We start from the raw sequence: 15,765 nt of genomic DNA, 5'->3' as shown, positions 1-15,765 counted from the left end.
TAAAAGAAATGTACATGGCCCAGGCACGTAGCACATTAGCCGGAAAACCACTGGTCAATAATGAACTGGATTATCAGAGAAACAGAAAGCGAGACAGAAACTTAAGTGGTCAGAAAATATTATGGCATGTGTGGGTACTAAGTTTTGCATGCTCAGGACCGAGTTGACTGGCGGGACATGGGAGAGGCACTCGTCCTGCAGTGAGTGTAGTGAGGCTTATTAATAGACTGATGACGCATTGCGCAATCATAGCCCCCTTCGCACATGTCATGAGCGCGGCCCAGTTCTTCGCACGATTCTCAAAGATAACTTCATAAATATGTGCAAATTTTTTAGGCTGATTAGCTTCTGCATGGTGTGTATCTAAATGGTGTTAATACAGACGATTGACGTTTTGCCCTATGCAAAGTTTTTTCTCAAAGCAATGTTGCTGGAGCAAAATGTTAAGCGCCTTCATTCAAAAACCCTTTTTTTTGCTGTGTGCGCCCGATGGCCCTTATAAATTTGAAAGCACAATGTTATGAAAAGAGGATGCTCTCTTTTACTTCAGTGTAAAGGGCTCATTTTTACGGAATTATTTGCACTGAATTTGTCCTGCCGAATTTCTTTATGCTGCCAATAACATTGAGAAGTTGTTGAAAATAAAGGACCGCTTCATCCAAGTCCAATACACCCACACGCTCAGTTCTCATGTTTCGTCATATGTCTGCCCTGTAGAGACATATCGCACGACGTGTCCTCCAAGGACTATTTTCATAAGGAAGAGCGCTAGAAACATTAATTGTCCGGGTAGGAGCTGGTAAAAAAGAATAACAAATAATACCTAAAGCATGCTTCTCATGCCATATGTAATGACATACGAAACATTCACCCATCGAACAAGGCTAGAAATAGTACCTTGTCGGTAATCAATTGACGCGAAAATGTCCTCATGTTTCCTCATTGTTAATCCTCTATAGCGCCGCGTATAAATACGAAGGACTTTAGCCCTCAAGCACTCCATCCACCGACTGAAGCTCGAAGGAATTCAACATGAAGCTTCTTGTACTCACTCTTGCCTTCGTTGCAGTTCTAAGCTACGTTAAGGGCAATAAGCCAGTTTGGGTGGATGAAGCGGCAAATGGAGCACATCAAGATGCATTGAAGGTAATATGACTCGCCCTGGTTGCGATAGTTTTGCATGAAGAAATATAGGAGAATGATATTTTTGTTTCATGTGAGCGTAAAAGCCAGTGAATGTAGTTTACATTTTGAAGACACAATACAACTCAAGACAGCACCAAATATCAACACAGCGTTTTTTTGTGTGCTCGCAGAAAGTTTACAAACGGTCATCAGTTGACTTAGTTCTTGAGTTGGTTAAGGTGTAGGCAAGGCCCGTCTATTTCCGAATGAACAAGGATTGAACTTCTTTCGTTGGCCAACACTTGCTCTTTCAGCGAATTCAACTTTGGGATTTGAGTTGAATATTTAGTATAAATTGTTTACATAAGTAATAAATGCAGAGGAACGTATTTTATGCACTTGTGGCGTAATAATAGGCTTGTGATTTTTTTCTATTTGGCCTACCTTCCAGTGAAAAGCCGGAGTGAAGTATCCTTTAATATCCGTAACGATTACTACTTCTAAATGCATACATTTTATTTTACCTTCTCAGATGTTTTACACTAACACAAAAATATAAACATAATTTAACAACATATCTGATTGGCCGAATTCATGTTGCACTAAAATCTACGCTTCTGCAGGAGTTTACGCGGACCATTAGCGTCAGTACGCCTTCGCCTGAAGTGACGTCTTACGGCAAGGCGTCTGCTGCCAGAGTTTTTTTTTTTGAACAATTGAATCTGAGTAGTGCTTGCAAGTTTGATTCGGGAAACCCATGCTCTAGACAGCAGACGAATCATGACTAGAGGCGTACACAGTGACGTCGTCTTGTGCTTCCGGGAACAGAACTTCCGGCAACAGAACAGACGTACTTCATACGCATATTTGTAACATCGTTGTGCACGAAAAAAAAACATACTCTTGCATTTGTGTAATGAAACATTTTCAATTATGTCACCTTCTTCTCTTTCTCTTCCGTCATTGCACTAGCTTCTGACGCCCAACAATGTTTAAACTATTTCTGAGAACTGATACTTTTGAAATATAATATACATGCTCTTATAATTATGTGAAGCAAAGCATGTAATACCAGAGGGAGGTCATAAAGCATTTGACCATTTCAGTAAGCATTTGCGCTCGATGTTTTTGCTGCCATCGTCGTGGACGGTGGCCACTACTGGAATTGCTTGAGTCAATTACGTATTTGGCCACGCGAATTTCAGTGTAAATTCGCATTCTATATTCTTATCTTGTGACACCAATGGAGGAGATGTAGGCATACTCTGCAAAATTAAACCTTTATAAGGCTTCATAACTAACTATCTAGTAACTTGCTAGAAAGTGTATATTTTAGTCTAAGCTCCCAAATAATTACTTAAATTTCATTTCAGCATCTCAAAAATAGTGTTGGGAATATTTACGACATGGTAAAAGCAACCTATAAGAATGACCCAGTGTGGGGAAATAACTTCAGATGTCTGTATGCTGGATTTGACACCTTCAATGAGAATGAGAAGAGCGTTGACGCAATTTTCATGTTTATGAATGATGCTGATGCAATTTAGTAAGTACACCTTTCTTGCTTATTTGATATGCAAAAAATCAACACAATATTGTCATGTGGCCGTCACGCAGACGAATATAGCAACGTCAATGTTTTGATGAAACTGTTTATTTGGCCATACTTTTGGGTGGTAAGTTGGAAGTTACATGAAAGCCACACACTGGCACTAATAAAGGCGAACAGAGCGTTAGCCATCAATAAACTGACAAGCGGCGAAGCGCGCCACTGCTTTTACATATGCCGGTGAAAACTCCAGGCACATCACTTCCATTCGCAAGGTGCTAAAATATTATCCAGTGTTCGTCCTTACAAGCAATCTGTATAGATTAATATACAGAGATCACGAACCTTCTTGAAGAATTGAGCGCTGTATAGTCTGAGCATTCGTAAGACTTTGTGGGTGAAAACCGAAAGAAAACGAAAGGTGAAATAAGAAATTGTGTAAAAATATAGAAGATACGGGGAGATTAATGTCTCGAAACCACCATATGATTATGAGAGACTCCGTAGTGAAAAGCTCCGAAAATATCCACCACGTGAGTTTTTTTTGCGAGCACCAAAGTGTGAGCACATGGGCCTACAGCATCTTCGCCTCCTTCGAAAATGCCACCAATACAGCCAGGTTAGAACCCGCGGCCTGCGGGTCAGCAGAGAAGTACTTTGGCCTCTAAATCACTGTGGCGGTGCCGGCAATATCGAAGTAAAACAGCCATCGAAGCCTTCAAAAACATCAATAAATTCAGCCGACAGCGCCACACGCCTTTGCACGGGAGAAAAGGTTTAGGAGTCGGAAATTGACACGTTGACCGGTTTCAATATCATTTTTCTTTGCCGCTTGGACGAGAGGTCAATACAAAGTCTACTCAAAGATGTGACTGAAAACTTTGAAAACATTCTTTGCCTAATTCGATCGTAGTCGGTTCGATCCTTTGCCTAAGTAATCTCTCATACTCTCCTTTCTTCCGATTGCCCTGATTACAGTCGATCAGTGAATTGCAGCACGTATTGTGGCTGTGTCCCCGTTTACGTGAGATAAGGAGACACCACGCCATCAAGGCAATATTTTACAAATACATCTATAGCACTGCATCGATAAATCAAACAAGGGCCCCTAGAAATCATACGATGCTAAAGGGTCCACAGGTTTCCACCCCTGTCACAAGAAGACACTCATAGGAATCCTACGAACCATTTCTAGGAATATATATTTTTTGGTATACTTACGTTACTGACTCATTTGAAGGGGGGCACGCTCTAGGCTGTATGAAAGTGCAGTCAGAGTGTCGTTTTTGTGACGAATAAAAGTAACCAAATACGTTACTCATTACACCAATATAAAAAAAGGCGCTTCCTCCCTACGTTACCAACAAAAAAACTGTAACGCGTTACCGTTAGAGTTACCGAAAAAAAACGATCGTTACCTCTGCTGGTACTCAGCAACAATTAATATCAATCATTTTCTTTTTGCTGAAAGCACTTTCAATAAGTATATTTTAAAGCTCACAGTTACTTTTCACACAATGCTTCTTAGCCAAACGGCGATATTACCCGAATCGTTGATTTAACTGGATTTGTTTGTCTAATTGCACTTAACCTTATCAATGAAATAAAGCTCATAGTTTGCTGCCTCTATAGTTACATGCGATATTTTCGAACTTTAGCACGTAGTGAAGCGCTTTGTCTCAACATCAAGTAATGCACAATATGAGGTTCAATTATCAACACCTTATTATATATTCCCACAAATTAGCCGGGTAAACTATTCTCGTAAGGATAAACGCTCTCCGCTAAGGAGGCATCACAGGACTTTCAACGAATTTACGAATATTCTTTCAGCTGCTTCTCGTGGAAAAATAAATGCGCAAAAAGAATTGTTTTAACGGCTTATTCATGTGGGAATATATTTGTGCACAAGCATTTCTCGTTAATTTATCCGGTTTTTTACCACAAGAATTTGAAGCGTTTATGTGAAAGTGTTATAAACCAGCCTCGCTCTCTCGGGAGCTTTGTAACTAGAAACGTTAACGAGAACGCAGTCTGCCATTGCTTCACGGGCTAAGTTGAACATGCCAACAAATTACATGCTCATGATGCGGTTGGCAAGAAGGTCTGGACTACCATCGGCAACTTTCGTGTGATGAGACAGATTGGGGCGCAAAAGCGCTTCGTCAGCTATCTACGCTTCTGCAGCAGAAAGAGGTCTATAAAACCAAGTTTCATGGAGACAAGGATCGCTTCCTTTCTGGATTGTTGGGCGGAGCTACAAAAGCAGCCGATCGGCTCTGTGCCGGTAGAAAATTGTGGTGCTGTAGAGCACAGGGTGGCAGCCGCAACTTGAAAAGCCAGAAATGCGATGTCTTGTTCCGAACATTATTGTTGTGCTCTCAGAATAGATCCATGGAAACACCTGCCTTTCTGGCTGATGTGGCAGGCTCAACACGACAGAGAAGCTCTGTAGACTATCCCCCCCTTCAGCACAAATGCCATAAATCGATGACGATGCCTTACCTGGTATGCAACTTCGTGTCTCGTGAACAAACTGCTCCTCTGTGCGAACGAGGCCAACTTGTGAGGGGCCGAAAAAACTACATGCACACCAACGCAAAACCATAAGCACACCAACCTGTGTGCACTGAGAAAGCAGGTGCTTGTTAGAAATGACCTCGACTGTTGCGCATCTGCCCATGCTTTCCTGTACTTCATAATTTGCAGCCCGTTGTACGAGACCCTGAGCTCTGTAGGTGCTTTCGGCGACAGCAACCAGCAACGTCTTAGGATAGCTAGCCTTCCCAAGACGAGCCACAGTGCTCTATGCCATCTTATGTCCACGCAGGGAATCAGTGCCTGCTAAAGATACCTCCCCCCACCCCCCAAATTTCTCAAAATACACTCCATCCACGCTTTATTTGTCGATGTCAGGTAGGCGACAGCGATCCGACGCTGCAAGAAAACAATTTGTCAGGGCAAATTCTGATAATGTGCCTTCTTCGCATTGAAAAAGTAAAGAGTAACATGGCACGTCGTGTTACCGAAAAATCTTAACAGCAGGCAGTACTTTACCAGTTACAGTTCCGAAATTGTAATGAGTATGTTAATAAAATACCTAAAAGAGTAATGCATTACCGGTAACGGCGGGACTAGTAAAGCGTTTCCGCAAACACGTATAATGCGGAACAGGTAGCAACAATGTTCGGAAATAGAGGATTGGAGAGTAGTTTGAGTGCAGAATTATATACTTATCATCGGCCCATCAGTCGTGGCCACAAAGGAGACGCAAGCTCCCCCCCCCCTACCCACCAAAAAGAAAATTTTTGATGGGATTGATCCACCTCCCTTTGGACAGTGACAGGGGGGGAGGGTGCTGAACCACCTCATTCTCAGCTGCACGCTGAGGAAACCAGCAAGTAAGGCAAACTTTTTCCGTCACAGTACTAGTCACTCACTTATGTTCTTACGCTACATTGGAAGTGTTACGAGGCAATGTTACCACACAGCAAAAATTTGCCAAGATTTGCGCTCGAGTAAAGTTTCTTTTAGGCGATTTGTGGTGCGGGTCACATATTCAGCGCTTTTGTGTCTTGTGCTGTAGGCAAGCGCTGTGAAGGGGCCCTATATTATTGTGTCACTTCTTCATGCTTTTTTATGGTATGACATGTTGATGCAGTTATGCCTTGGAACGAACAAACTTTTATGAACCAGTTAGAGTACAAAGTATGTGCTGTTTCCGTAAAACTATTTTTTGAAGGATAGATCATTAACTCTGCTAGGTCAAAGCTGTTGTGAGCCAATAAGCTAAACGATCGTTTTCGATGTTCAAGTAGTTATTCGTGAGCGCAAATTCATATCAAAGTACGAGCGCGTCATTAAATTTATCTTTCCATATATATATATATATATATATATATATATATATATATATATATATATATATATATATGTATATATATATATATATCTATATATGTATATATATATATATGTGTGTGTATGTGTGTGTGTGTGTGTGTGTGTGTGAAAAAGGCAGAGATGGTTAGGAGGAGTAGATGAGGAAGAAGTGAGAATAGAATAAACTTGAGGTATGAGCCAGGCCACGTCACCCATTCATCATAGCGTCACACTAGTCGACAGGATTAAGACCTGGCCGCCGCTCATCAGCCACACATCATTCACGAAGCCACCGGCAATACGCCTCAACTTAATATTGACCACAGAAGAGGTGATCTCAGGCGTAAGCAGCAACCGGCATCATGGCAGAACCATCGACCGACCTTCCCAACCCCAAGTACACCGGACCAGCGGACGATGAACCTGTACAGGACTGCTTCGACCTGTTCGAGCTCCACGCTACCGCTGCATCTTGGTTGGAACGGGAAATGGTTACGAATTTCAGCGACTACGTCACCGGCGAGGCATTTAAACTTTACCTTACCCACATATTTCAAATAGACGAGTCATGGGAAAAAACAAAAAAAAGAAATGATCGTTTGGTTTAAAAAATACAATGATGACTACGATGAACATTCACTTATAACCGACCATCCACAGACAACCACGCTTGGTCGCCGCCGTCAAAAGCACAGCTCACGCATTGGGACACCAAAAAAAAATCGCCCTTTGAAATAGGAGAGCGCACTCTCAATGCAAGACAGCCAGATCTGTTTGCAGGAAGAGCGTACCCTCCACCGCACCGCGTTTTGCAACTGCCCGATAGAAAATCAACCTTTACGTCATCACTGCACCGTAGCACTCACATTAAGGAGCAACACTGTGCACAGTGCTATCCGTCTCGCGCACTTCGACCACCTCCTACTTTTCCGTCGCTTGGCTCTTCAGTTGCTCACAGCGCTTACCTCGCATCGTACATGCTTACTACGGTTGATATAGAGGTGAGAAACCCTGAAGATACTCAGCCAGGCTCTCGCCCTTTTGTGCAGATGCGTGCATCAGAAGAGCTTAACTCGTTAGTTACACAGAAAGACAAATATTTCCGACTGAAATCTGACCAAACTACGCCTGCTGCGGTGTCACCATTCAGTGCACCGATCTTTACAATGAATCTTTACAACACACGAGGCTTGGCAGCATCGAACTGCACGTGTTGCCGAGAGCCAGAAGCGTTCATTAGGAACAGCGTCACAAGACCCTCCGAAGATTCTGTAGTAAATTCGAGCGAACAACCTTCATTACCCGAAATGCAACATAACAGTCCACTGACTACCATCTGCCTATTGAACACTACATACTCTTGCCCAGAAAATCAGTGCCATGGTCAAAAATGGCTGTCACCTCAGCTCCTTCCACATGAACACCATCAATGCCAGCAGAAACAAGCCCAAGAACAACATAGTCTTCATGGGCTACTCCAGCAAGGACGACTACGAACGCAAAAATCTTTGGAAGAACACTCGAGGACTAAACAAAGGCGTCTATAAGCGGGTCAAGTGAAGCGACGACAAATTGAATATGTCTTGCATAAGGCAAACAAGTCTCCTAATTCAAGACATTTTCGCAAAGGAACATCGCGAACGTTTTCTCCGGAAGAGATCAATATTCAGTCTTCAACCAAAGCTGTTCAAACAACAGGACACAGAGCGACGAAGAAGGCACAAAACCACACCCTGTATTACGGAAAGGCACAGAAATCGCCGCATCAGTCTTGGTCAACAAACACACAGACGGGTGGCACTGCGTGTGTACCAATCAAGGCAGATAGCACGACGCCTACACAAATCATGCTGCTGGTTCTCCAAAGCATTCACACCACGTTTATTCTTTGCAAGTATACAATACGTTTCATCACCTGCAGTTTCCACGTACAAGGTGTACTTGTGTATTCCAGTACGCAACAGTCAGCCTCACCCACCAGAACTCCAGCAGTTACCGGACTGCTGCACTCTCCTGTGAAGGTAAAGTGTGCTTACGGAAACTTCCTGGGACATGGAACTATCTTTCCTTTTTTGACAGTGTTCACTTTTAGGCCGTGCATGTTCAGTTTTTAATTTCTGTTCGTCTGACGCGACTTCCTTCGGCGAGGGGGGAATCTTGTGACGTCAGAAGGCAGACAGCGTCATATCATAGCGTCATATATATATATATATATATATATATATATATATATATATATATATATATATATATATATATATATATATATTTTATCATAGCGTCATATATATATATATATATATATATATATATATTCGTGTGTGTGTGTCTGTCTGTGTGTGCATCTGAGCTTACGAGTGAGATAGGCTAGCCCCCCCCCCTCGCAAAGAGAGTTAATGCGCCACTAATACTGACACTATAAAATGAAAATCGAGCAGAGGCGAGTGTGGCTGTTTATCTGCGTAGCCTCAAGACGTTCGATATTGTAGAGGCTGCATGTTGAATTAAAATATGAATTCATTTTGTCCTTTCGCCAATCTTTGTTTGCTTTCGGCATCACCGTAGCTCTAGAATTGCCTTCTGGATGCATATATGATACACCTGGTGAGAATAAAGAATTAATAAACTTCTACGCGCTAAAATTTATACAATTAACGCAAAATACCAGGCGCTCGTCGAAGTCTCTTGTGCTCATTTTCTGAATTTTTTCACGCTGAGTAGTTTAGTAATCAATTAACAAACAGCTCAATCCCACACTTTACAATAAATGAAGCGCAATCACATACAAAACTAAGCGTAAGTATTGCTGTTATGCCCAAGTTACTTTGTATAGAGAAAGATACGTCAAGCACCAGAAATAATTGGAAAGAGGGAACATCATATATAGGCACCATCGCCTACCACATGTCCATCTTGCCAACAGCCAACCAGAGCAAGATTTTAACTCAATGATGACCAAAATTGAAGGCACAAATAATCTTAGAAGGGAAAGCGTATTGAAGTTGATGCGGGCCTTCGGGCTAGCGAACTGATGCTAGGCGGCTCATACATTGTGGATTGCCACCCATCCCTTTGTTGGCATTTTTTTATGATTAAGATAGTAGGTGCTTTGATTCTTGCACGTTGTCATTGATGATATGGTCCTTCTTCTTCAATATTTTTAACAATACCTCCTAAATTCAAGCAAAAAATACCACGTAGTACCTAAGTAGTTTTACTGCTGTATTTATACTCAAAACATTTTGCAGTCAGTATCATTCTCTCGAGAGCTTTTTTTGATAGCGAGCTTTTAAATTACTACATTGTGCTCTAAAGTGTACTGGTATAGTAGAAAAAGAATATATAATGAAAGAAGGTGGTGTCAGTTTAAAAGCGGTTTTACAATTGGTGCGATGATACAATGGTAGTTTATGAGGCGTTAGCCTTGGCCTACACATTCTCGAACAGTGAGAAGCTACTTCTCAGAGTAAAGTCGGCTGTCTACGTGAGCAGCAAATTATTGTAACTGGCTTTAGTGACGCGATAATGACACAGAGAGAGCACACATACAATAGTATGTGTCCTACGGACTACTTGTAGGGTTTTGTTTTTTAACCAATTCTAGAAAAGTATTACTGTGCATTTGGAAGAGCCAGATGGAATCTGTGCTTCAGCCTTTCCTAATCTCATCCCAGAGGGTTAAGCAGGCTAATAGCATAACTCGTGTGAAAGATTTATAGGCGCTGATGGTAATGCTTATTATATAGTCGAATACAATAATACCGCTTCTGTTAAAATTTGTTAAATAAAGTTGGGTGAAGAAAGAAGGTGTGTAGAAGAAAAATCATTACCTCATGATTCCAAATTTTAGTGCCTGATCATACTCTCGAGCTGTTCTGAAAATCTTGAAGCACAATATAGGTATATCTTGTGGTTTTGCGGGGCTTTAATTAGAAATGGTTACGCCTAATGAATGCTGTAAAAAATATTTACAGAGCGGAATAAGATAATACCTCAAGAATTCCATACGTTTGTAGAAAGCTACACCACAAAGAATCTTGACGCTTAATCACAACTGACAGATTTTTGCACTTCTATGCTTCACTGAGTGTGCATCAGTTAAACCTATATGGTATTTGTTCCGAGCGTAAACTTCTGGGCTTATGGTAGAAACATCGAACAAGCTAAACATGTTGAAAATCTGGCGTCTCGGGCATTCTCAGTTAGGATGCGAGCACAAGCTGTGATATCCTAATGCAAAGTGTTCATTCATGTAATGCAAATGCATCAAACATAAGAAAGTTCCTCTTGTCTACATTCATAGCACCGAATAGATGGATTATGAGGATAAAAAATTTTGAATCTCAACATGACTTGTTGGTGGGTTTTTAACCTATGTCTCAATTCTTAGAATGCATATATTGATTTTTTTAGAACTTCTCTTGATCAGATTACACGAGATGGTTCTGTGTATTATCGTGGAATTATGGTGAATAAAGGGCCGCGTTATGTAAAACGACACCACTTATATTATAACAGCATTCGGAGATTGGGGCACTCCATGGCTGTGAATTTTAGGAAAGCAAGAAAAATAATCGGTTAAATATCTCGCAACCCTACTATACTATTATATACGCAGCGTGTTCAACACTATACAAAAGCGGGCCATATTGTCAATATTTACGTTTCTGTGACAACGCAGACCTAATTTTATTCCTCGTTTTCATTAGCAAACTATCCAATGATAACCTGGTTGGCTTTAATGATATGGTTTATTATACTATCTTTGTAAGAAAACCGTTTCAGGATATTGTGTCTCTTAAATATTGTTGTATGAACCTGAGCCTGCAGATACACCTGCACATTTTTTCTACAAAACTTCCAGCCAAACTTCTCAAGAAAAGGCAACTGCTGTTAAAATGTACGGCTACAGTAAAGAAAACGCCATCACATACGTGACGAAAGGTAAGTTTTGCTGTTATGTCTTCTGTATCAGTTTATATTATTTTAAATGCACAAAGCGTAAATCCGAAAAACTAAGGGCCACTTACCAGTCTCCATACCGAATTTTAGTTAGACAGTAAAGTTGTTGGGTGTCTGATGAGGAACATTTTCCCACAAAAATTTTCGAATCGGTTCATCACGAGTGGAGAAAACAGGTTTTTTTTTTTGAAGCGGCGCGAAACGAGCTCGAAACCGCTGCCGCTCCTCCGCGTAGCCTTCGCAAGCCAAAGCTTTTTCCCACCCTTTCCGGCATGTGACCTTAAGGTGACGTGCGCATGACGTATCCAAACAAGTCCATCCCCCAAGCACGCGAGCAGCGTTGCTTTGTTGACGAGCATTATTTTGTGGTCTTCTGCCTGTTTCTGCCGGATGATTCGGAAACGCTGGCTTAGACGTGGTACAGAAAAAAAGCACAATGAGTGCGCGAACGCGTAATGAGAGAAAAATTAAAAAATAATGAAAGAAAAACGCGCACAATTTTTAGTCGTCTCATTATTTATTTCAAGTTTTAATATTCTCTTGAAGTAACAAATACATAATCTACGCATGTTGTGTTATATAAATCTTGCCATGTCACGTGGTATACTGCTGACAACGTCAGAGCAGAGTCATCTACGTATGTGACCAACGTGACTGCATTGCTGTGTACGTAGGGCTTCACACGTCCACGTCATGCCCTCATTCTCTTAACGTGCGCCGGCAGAGGGGAAGAGGAGCAGCGTTCGTTTTGACTTTTGACCCATTTCCGTGGCGCGTAGCATTACAAATTTTGGCAGACGTTATCATGAACGCCTCATCTACGCATTGCGCGTGTCAGCTCAAACTTGTCAAACCTGGTGAGTGGCCCTTTAAACACTTACCTTTGACTAGATAAAGCAGCAAGATCTTAGGCGTGCGTTTTGTGTGGGCGGAATTTTTATGCCAGCACTAGCTGTAAGAACACTACGACTTCCTCTGAAATAATGTGTACTTGCTCTTTTTTCATGATATGTGAAAAGGAGGTGACCAGTGAAATTTATCTAGTGAAGTAAATGTTGATTGGAGGAATTGATAGACTCTGTGAGGTGCGTCACTCAACCATAAAATGAAATCACGAGCGCTTTTAGGATCAATAGGGGCCTGAAGGCACTGTTGCTAATATTCGCAGTAAAAACAGCTGTAAAAACACCCATGTGAAAGGACAGCAAGCTAAATTTATTATGCCAAAATATTTTATTTACGCGCTGTTTTTTACAGCAGAAGAGCACAAACATTTTCTCTAATAATTGCTGCAACTAAGTGAGGTTTGTCTGACTTTTGCCCTAAAGAACACCACCAAAGGTAACAGAAATGCCCTGCTAGTGCACTAAGTCAAAAATAAATATTTTCCCGACAAAGAAACGCTATCTAAATCCGTCTTGTTTATTATCGTAGCAGTCTGTATTGGTTTTCATCTTGTGTGGAGTTTCGAATAGTGTAGCGCATTTTCTCTGGTTTCTCGCTTCTTGACGCATCTAGTGTGTGATTTGCTTGTGAACGCGTCATATAATCAAGTGAATCGTTCGGCTTTAAGTAAGTTCCCTGGGGTAAACTGAATGCCGTTGTATTTTTTTTTCTCTTTTCAAATGTCTTTCCATGTTTGACAATCACTCAAGATTACACGAACTGCACACATTGTCACCAAGTATAGAAATCACATCTGTATGCTTTAAAGAAATGAGACTTTTCACACATTACCAGCTAGAGTCACATTTTCACAAATTGGACACCTTTAGCCTTGTTGTACATATCATTGTTTAGTTTTCGGCTTATAATTCTATCTCGTGCTACTTAACCACAAAAGACAGCATTCAGAGCATCGCAAACTCATCGTAATATTTTAAAGTAATGTTGCTCAGCACCTCAAGGGTTTCACAAAGCAAAGAGCTAATCAAATAAAGCGGTGATCTCCAACTTCTGTGGTTCAACTGCAAAAAAAAACAGATGCATTGTTCCAAGGTTGAAGGTTGGAGCAACCGCAATCCCATAAATTAAGTAGGTGAGATAAGACACTTTCCCAATGTTTAAATGCATATAATCCTAAACACTTTCACACACACACTGCAGTCTTCCACTATGCATAATTTTTATGTTCGCTTGTAGATGGACAAGTTTTCACAGACGTCCTCGCATACTCTGACGATAATTGCTACGTGGTCTACGCTCTTGGTGCAGACGGCACTGAGGGAGGTACGTAATTTTAGTCACTTCCATTCCAACCAGAAATTGTAACACAGCGCTCTTGCGAAGGTATCACGCATTTTTCCTGAAGTATTCATTCTGAGTGTTTCGAAAATTGAGGTTCTAGATAACTTAATGAGCTGCCTATTACCTGTTTTTCTCTTTGCTTAACATAAAACACAGTTCATGAGTTTCTTATTTGTGCCAAAAATAGATGAATGATATTTTTTTCTTGTATAATATGCACGTGTTGTAGACGCCATATAAAAGAAGTGCACATAAAAATAGTTTATATAACTCCTTTTTTCTCACACGAAGCTTCGTTCAACCTTTATTCATAAACCCATATCATTGATGACAACGACACAAATATTTCTACAGCTAAAACTGTTAGCTTACCCAAGAAATTGTAAGAAAAGCAATGTGAGCAAGTGCGCTCGAAATGTTGTTTTTCATTCTCTTTTTGGGCGCTGTCTCAGGCATCGCTGTAAAAAACACCGTATATATATATGAAGAAGCTTCGTTGGCTGAATAAACTTGTACCCTGGTCCACTAAAACTGCAGTCTGCCATTCGTTTATCACCACAGGGTCATCGAAATACTAATATCTTGTTTGCGAACTTAGAGAAAAACATATTTATTAGAAAAAACTGTATGTGTTCTACCCGCATTGATTGTTAAAATCGGCAACCTTTATGCGTGCATATAAAAATTTTTCCGCGAATTTTATCCTAAACTGTAACGCGGGAATGTTCATACTGATAACACGCCTAACGCTATGTATTTAACGCAAAACGCTTATTGTACCTGCTTCTCAAATTCGGGGGCATATTAAACTTATAAAAGTATGGGTGACCCCAATACTGGGGGATGAACACAGCCTCAATATGCGTTATGAGCACCAGCAGGCAACATAGCTTTTGGATACAGGGCTAACAGCCAAAGCTACGGACAACAATCGAAATAATTGTACAATGCAGCGAGAACCCATTCGACACATTGCGTCATGTGCGTACCTGGTTAATTCAAGGCGTGTTTTGTAAGATTAGAAGCGTCATTTGGCATATCAGGCCTTCGTACACTTTGTAGTATATATTACTTTGTTTCTGAAATTGCGTAAATTATTCTGAGATGAATCGATAAACATGCTGAGTTTTCTCACTGTGTATGCTGAAAAAATATGAACATCTGGTAGTTTACAACAAATACACCACCCCGAAGAATACTTTTTTTTATATGTTCCATAGCTATGCATCGTTTCACGTTGTGTTGGGCCATTGACACTCAGCTTAAGAAACATGTTTGTCGTATTCTGTGGCACTAATCTATACCTTGCATTCTATTCCAGGTTACGAACTGTGGGCCAAAGATTTCAAGAAAGTTCCAACCAGTTGTCTGGAAAAGTTCAATGAGTACGCAGCCGGTCTACCAGTAAGGGGCGTATTCACAAGTGATTGCCCTTCAGCGAGAGAATAACTTGGGAGTTTCATGCTTTGAACGTCAACTGTAGTATTGGCAACTCACGTCTCCATGTTTGAAGCAGTGCGTTCGACGATATCAATCACCTTAGTTTCTTGTGTTTCGTACTTTCTATTCACTGCTGCCACCTAGCAGGAGTATTCCGAAATAAAATAGTTTGTAGGCGGAATACAGCGTCCCATTTTCAATTATCCGATGTTTGTACAGTGCTCAACTCGGCTGTCTATAACGACGGAGCGTCGTGTTGCCAACAGCATGGGTGACACCTGCGGTCGCCAATAGACCACATCTGTGCACGCGCGGCGCCAGTGGTGTGCCTGCCTCACAATACTGATCACTGATTACGACCGCGAATGCAACAACCGCTCTGGCCATCAAAAGCACTCAGAGCGATTTTTCAAAAAAAAAAACAAAAAAACAAGAAGGAAAGACGAATTAAAACCATTGTCGCGGTGATATGGTATAATGAAGCGACAATTTTCCTTTTTTGTTGTTTTATTTATATTTTGTAATGTTCACAGCCATTCGAGGGCCAAAGCCGCCATCAC

General features: G+C 41.1%; 1 protein-coding gene across 1 annotated transcript; it reads left to right on the top strand.

Moving 5' to 3' along the window:
- Positions 1-1,010: 1,010 nt before the first annotated feature.
- Positions 1,011-15,386, top strand: LOC119186020 (female-specific histamine-binding protein 1-like). Its single transcript, XM_037434814.2, has 5 exons — positions 1,011-1,146; positions 2,499-2,671; positions 11,421-11,500; positions 13,661-13,747; positions 15,087-15,386. Exons 1-5 carry the CDS (start codon positions 1,033-1,035, stop codon positions 15,212-15,214), a joined length of 582 nt encoding a protein of 193 aa, XP_037290711.1. The 5' UTR covers positions 1,011-1,032; the 3' UTR covers positions 15,215-15,386.
- Positions 15,387-15,765: the final 379 nt, after the last annotated feature.

Source organism: Rhipicephalus microplus, chromosome 8 (genome assembly GCF_043290135.1).
Source record: "Rhipicephalus microplus isolate Deutch F79 chromosome 8, USDA_Rmic, whole genome shotgun sequence".
Lineage (NCBI taxonomy): Eukaryota > Metazoa > Arthropoda > Arachnida > Ixodida > Ixodidae > Rhipicephalus > Rhipicephalus microplus.
This window is presented reverse-complemented; position numbering and strand designations above follow the sequence as displayed.

What these genes read in the sequence shown, in the direction of transcription:
- LOC119186020 (XM_037434814.2), top strand. Translation starts at nt 1,033, where the DNA reads ATGAAGCTTCTTGTACTCACTCTTGCCTTCGTTGCAGTTCTAAGCTAC. An exon ending in CACATCAAGATGCATTGAAG is followed by an intron (nt 1,147 to 2,498) that starts GTAATATGACTC and finishes ATTTCATTTCAG; the next exon opens with CATCTCAAAAATAGTGTTGG. An exon ending in TGCAGACGGCACTGAGGGAG is followed by an intron (nt 13,748 to 15,086) that starts GTACGTAATTTT and finishes ATTCTATTCCAG; the next exon opens with GTTACGAACTGTGGGCCAAA.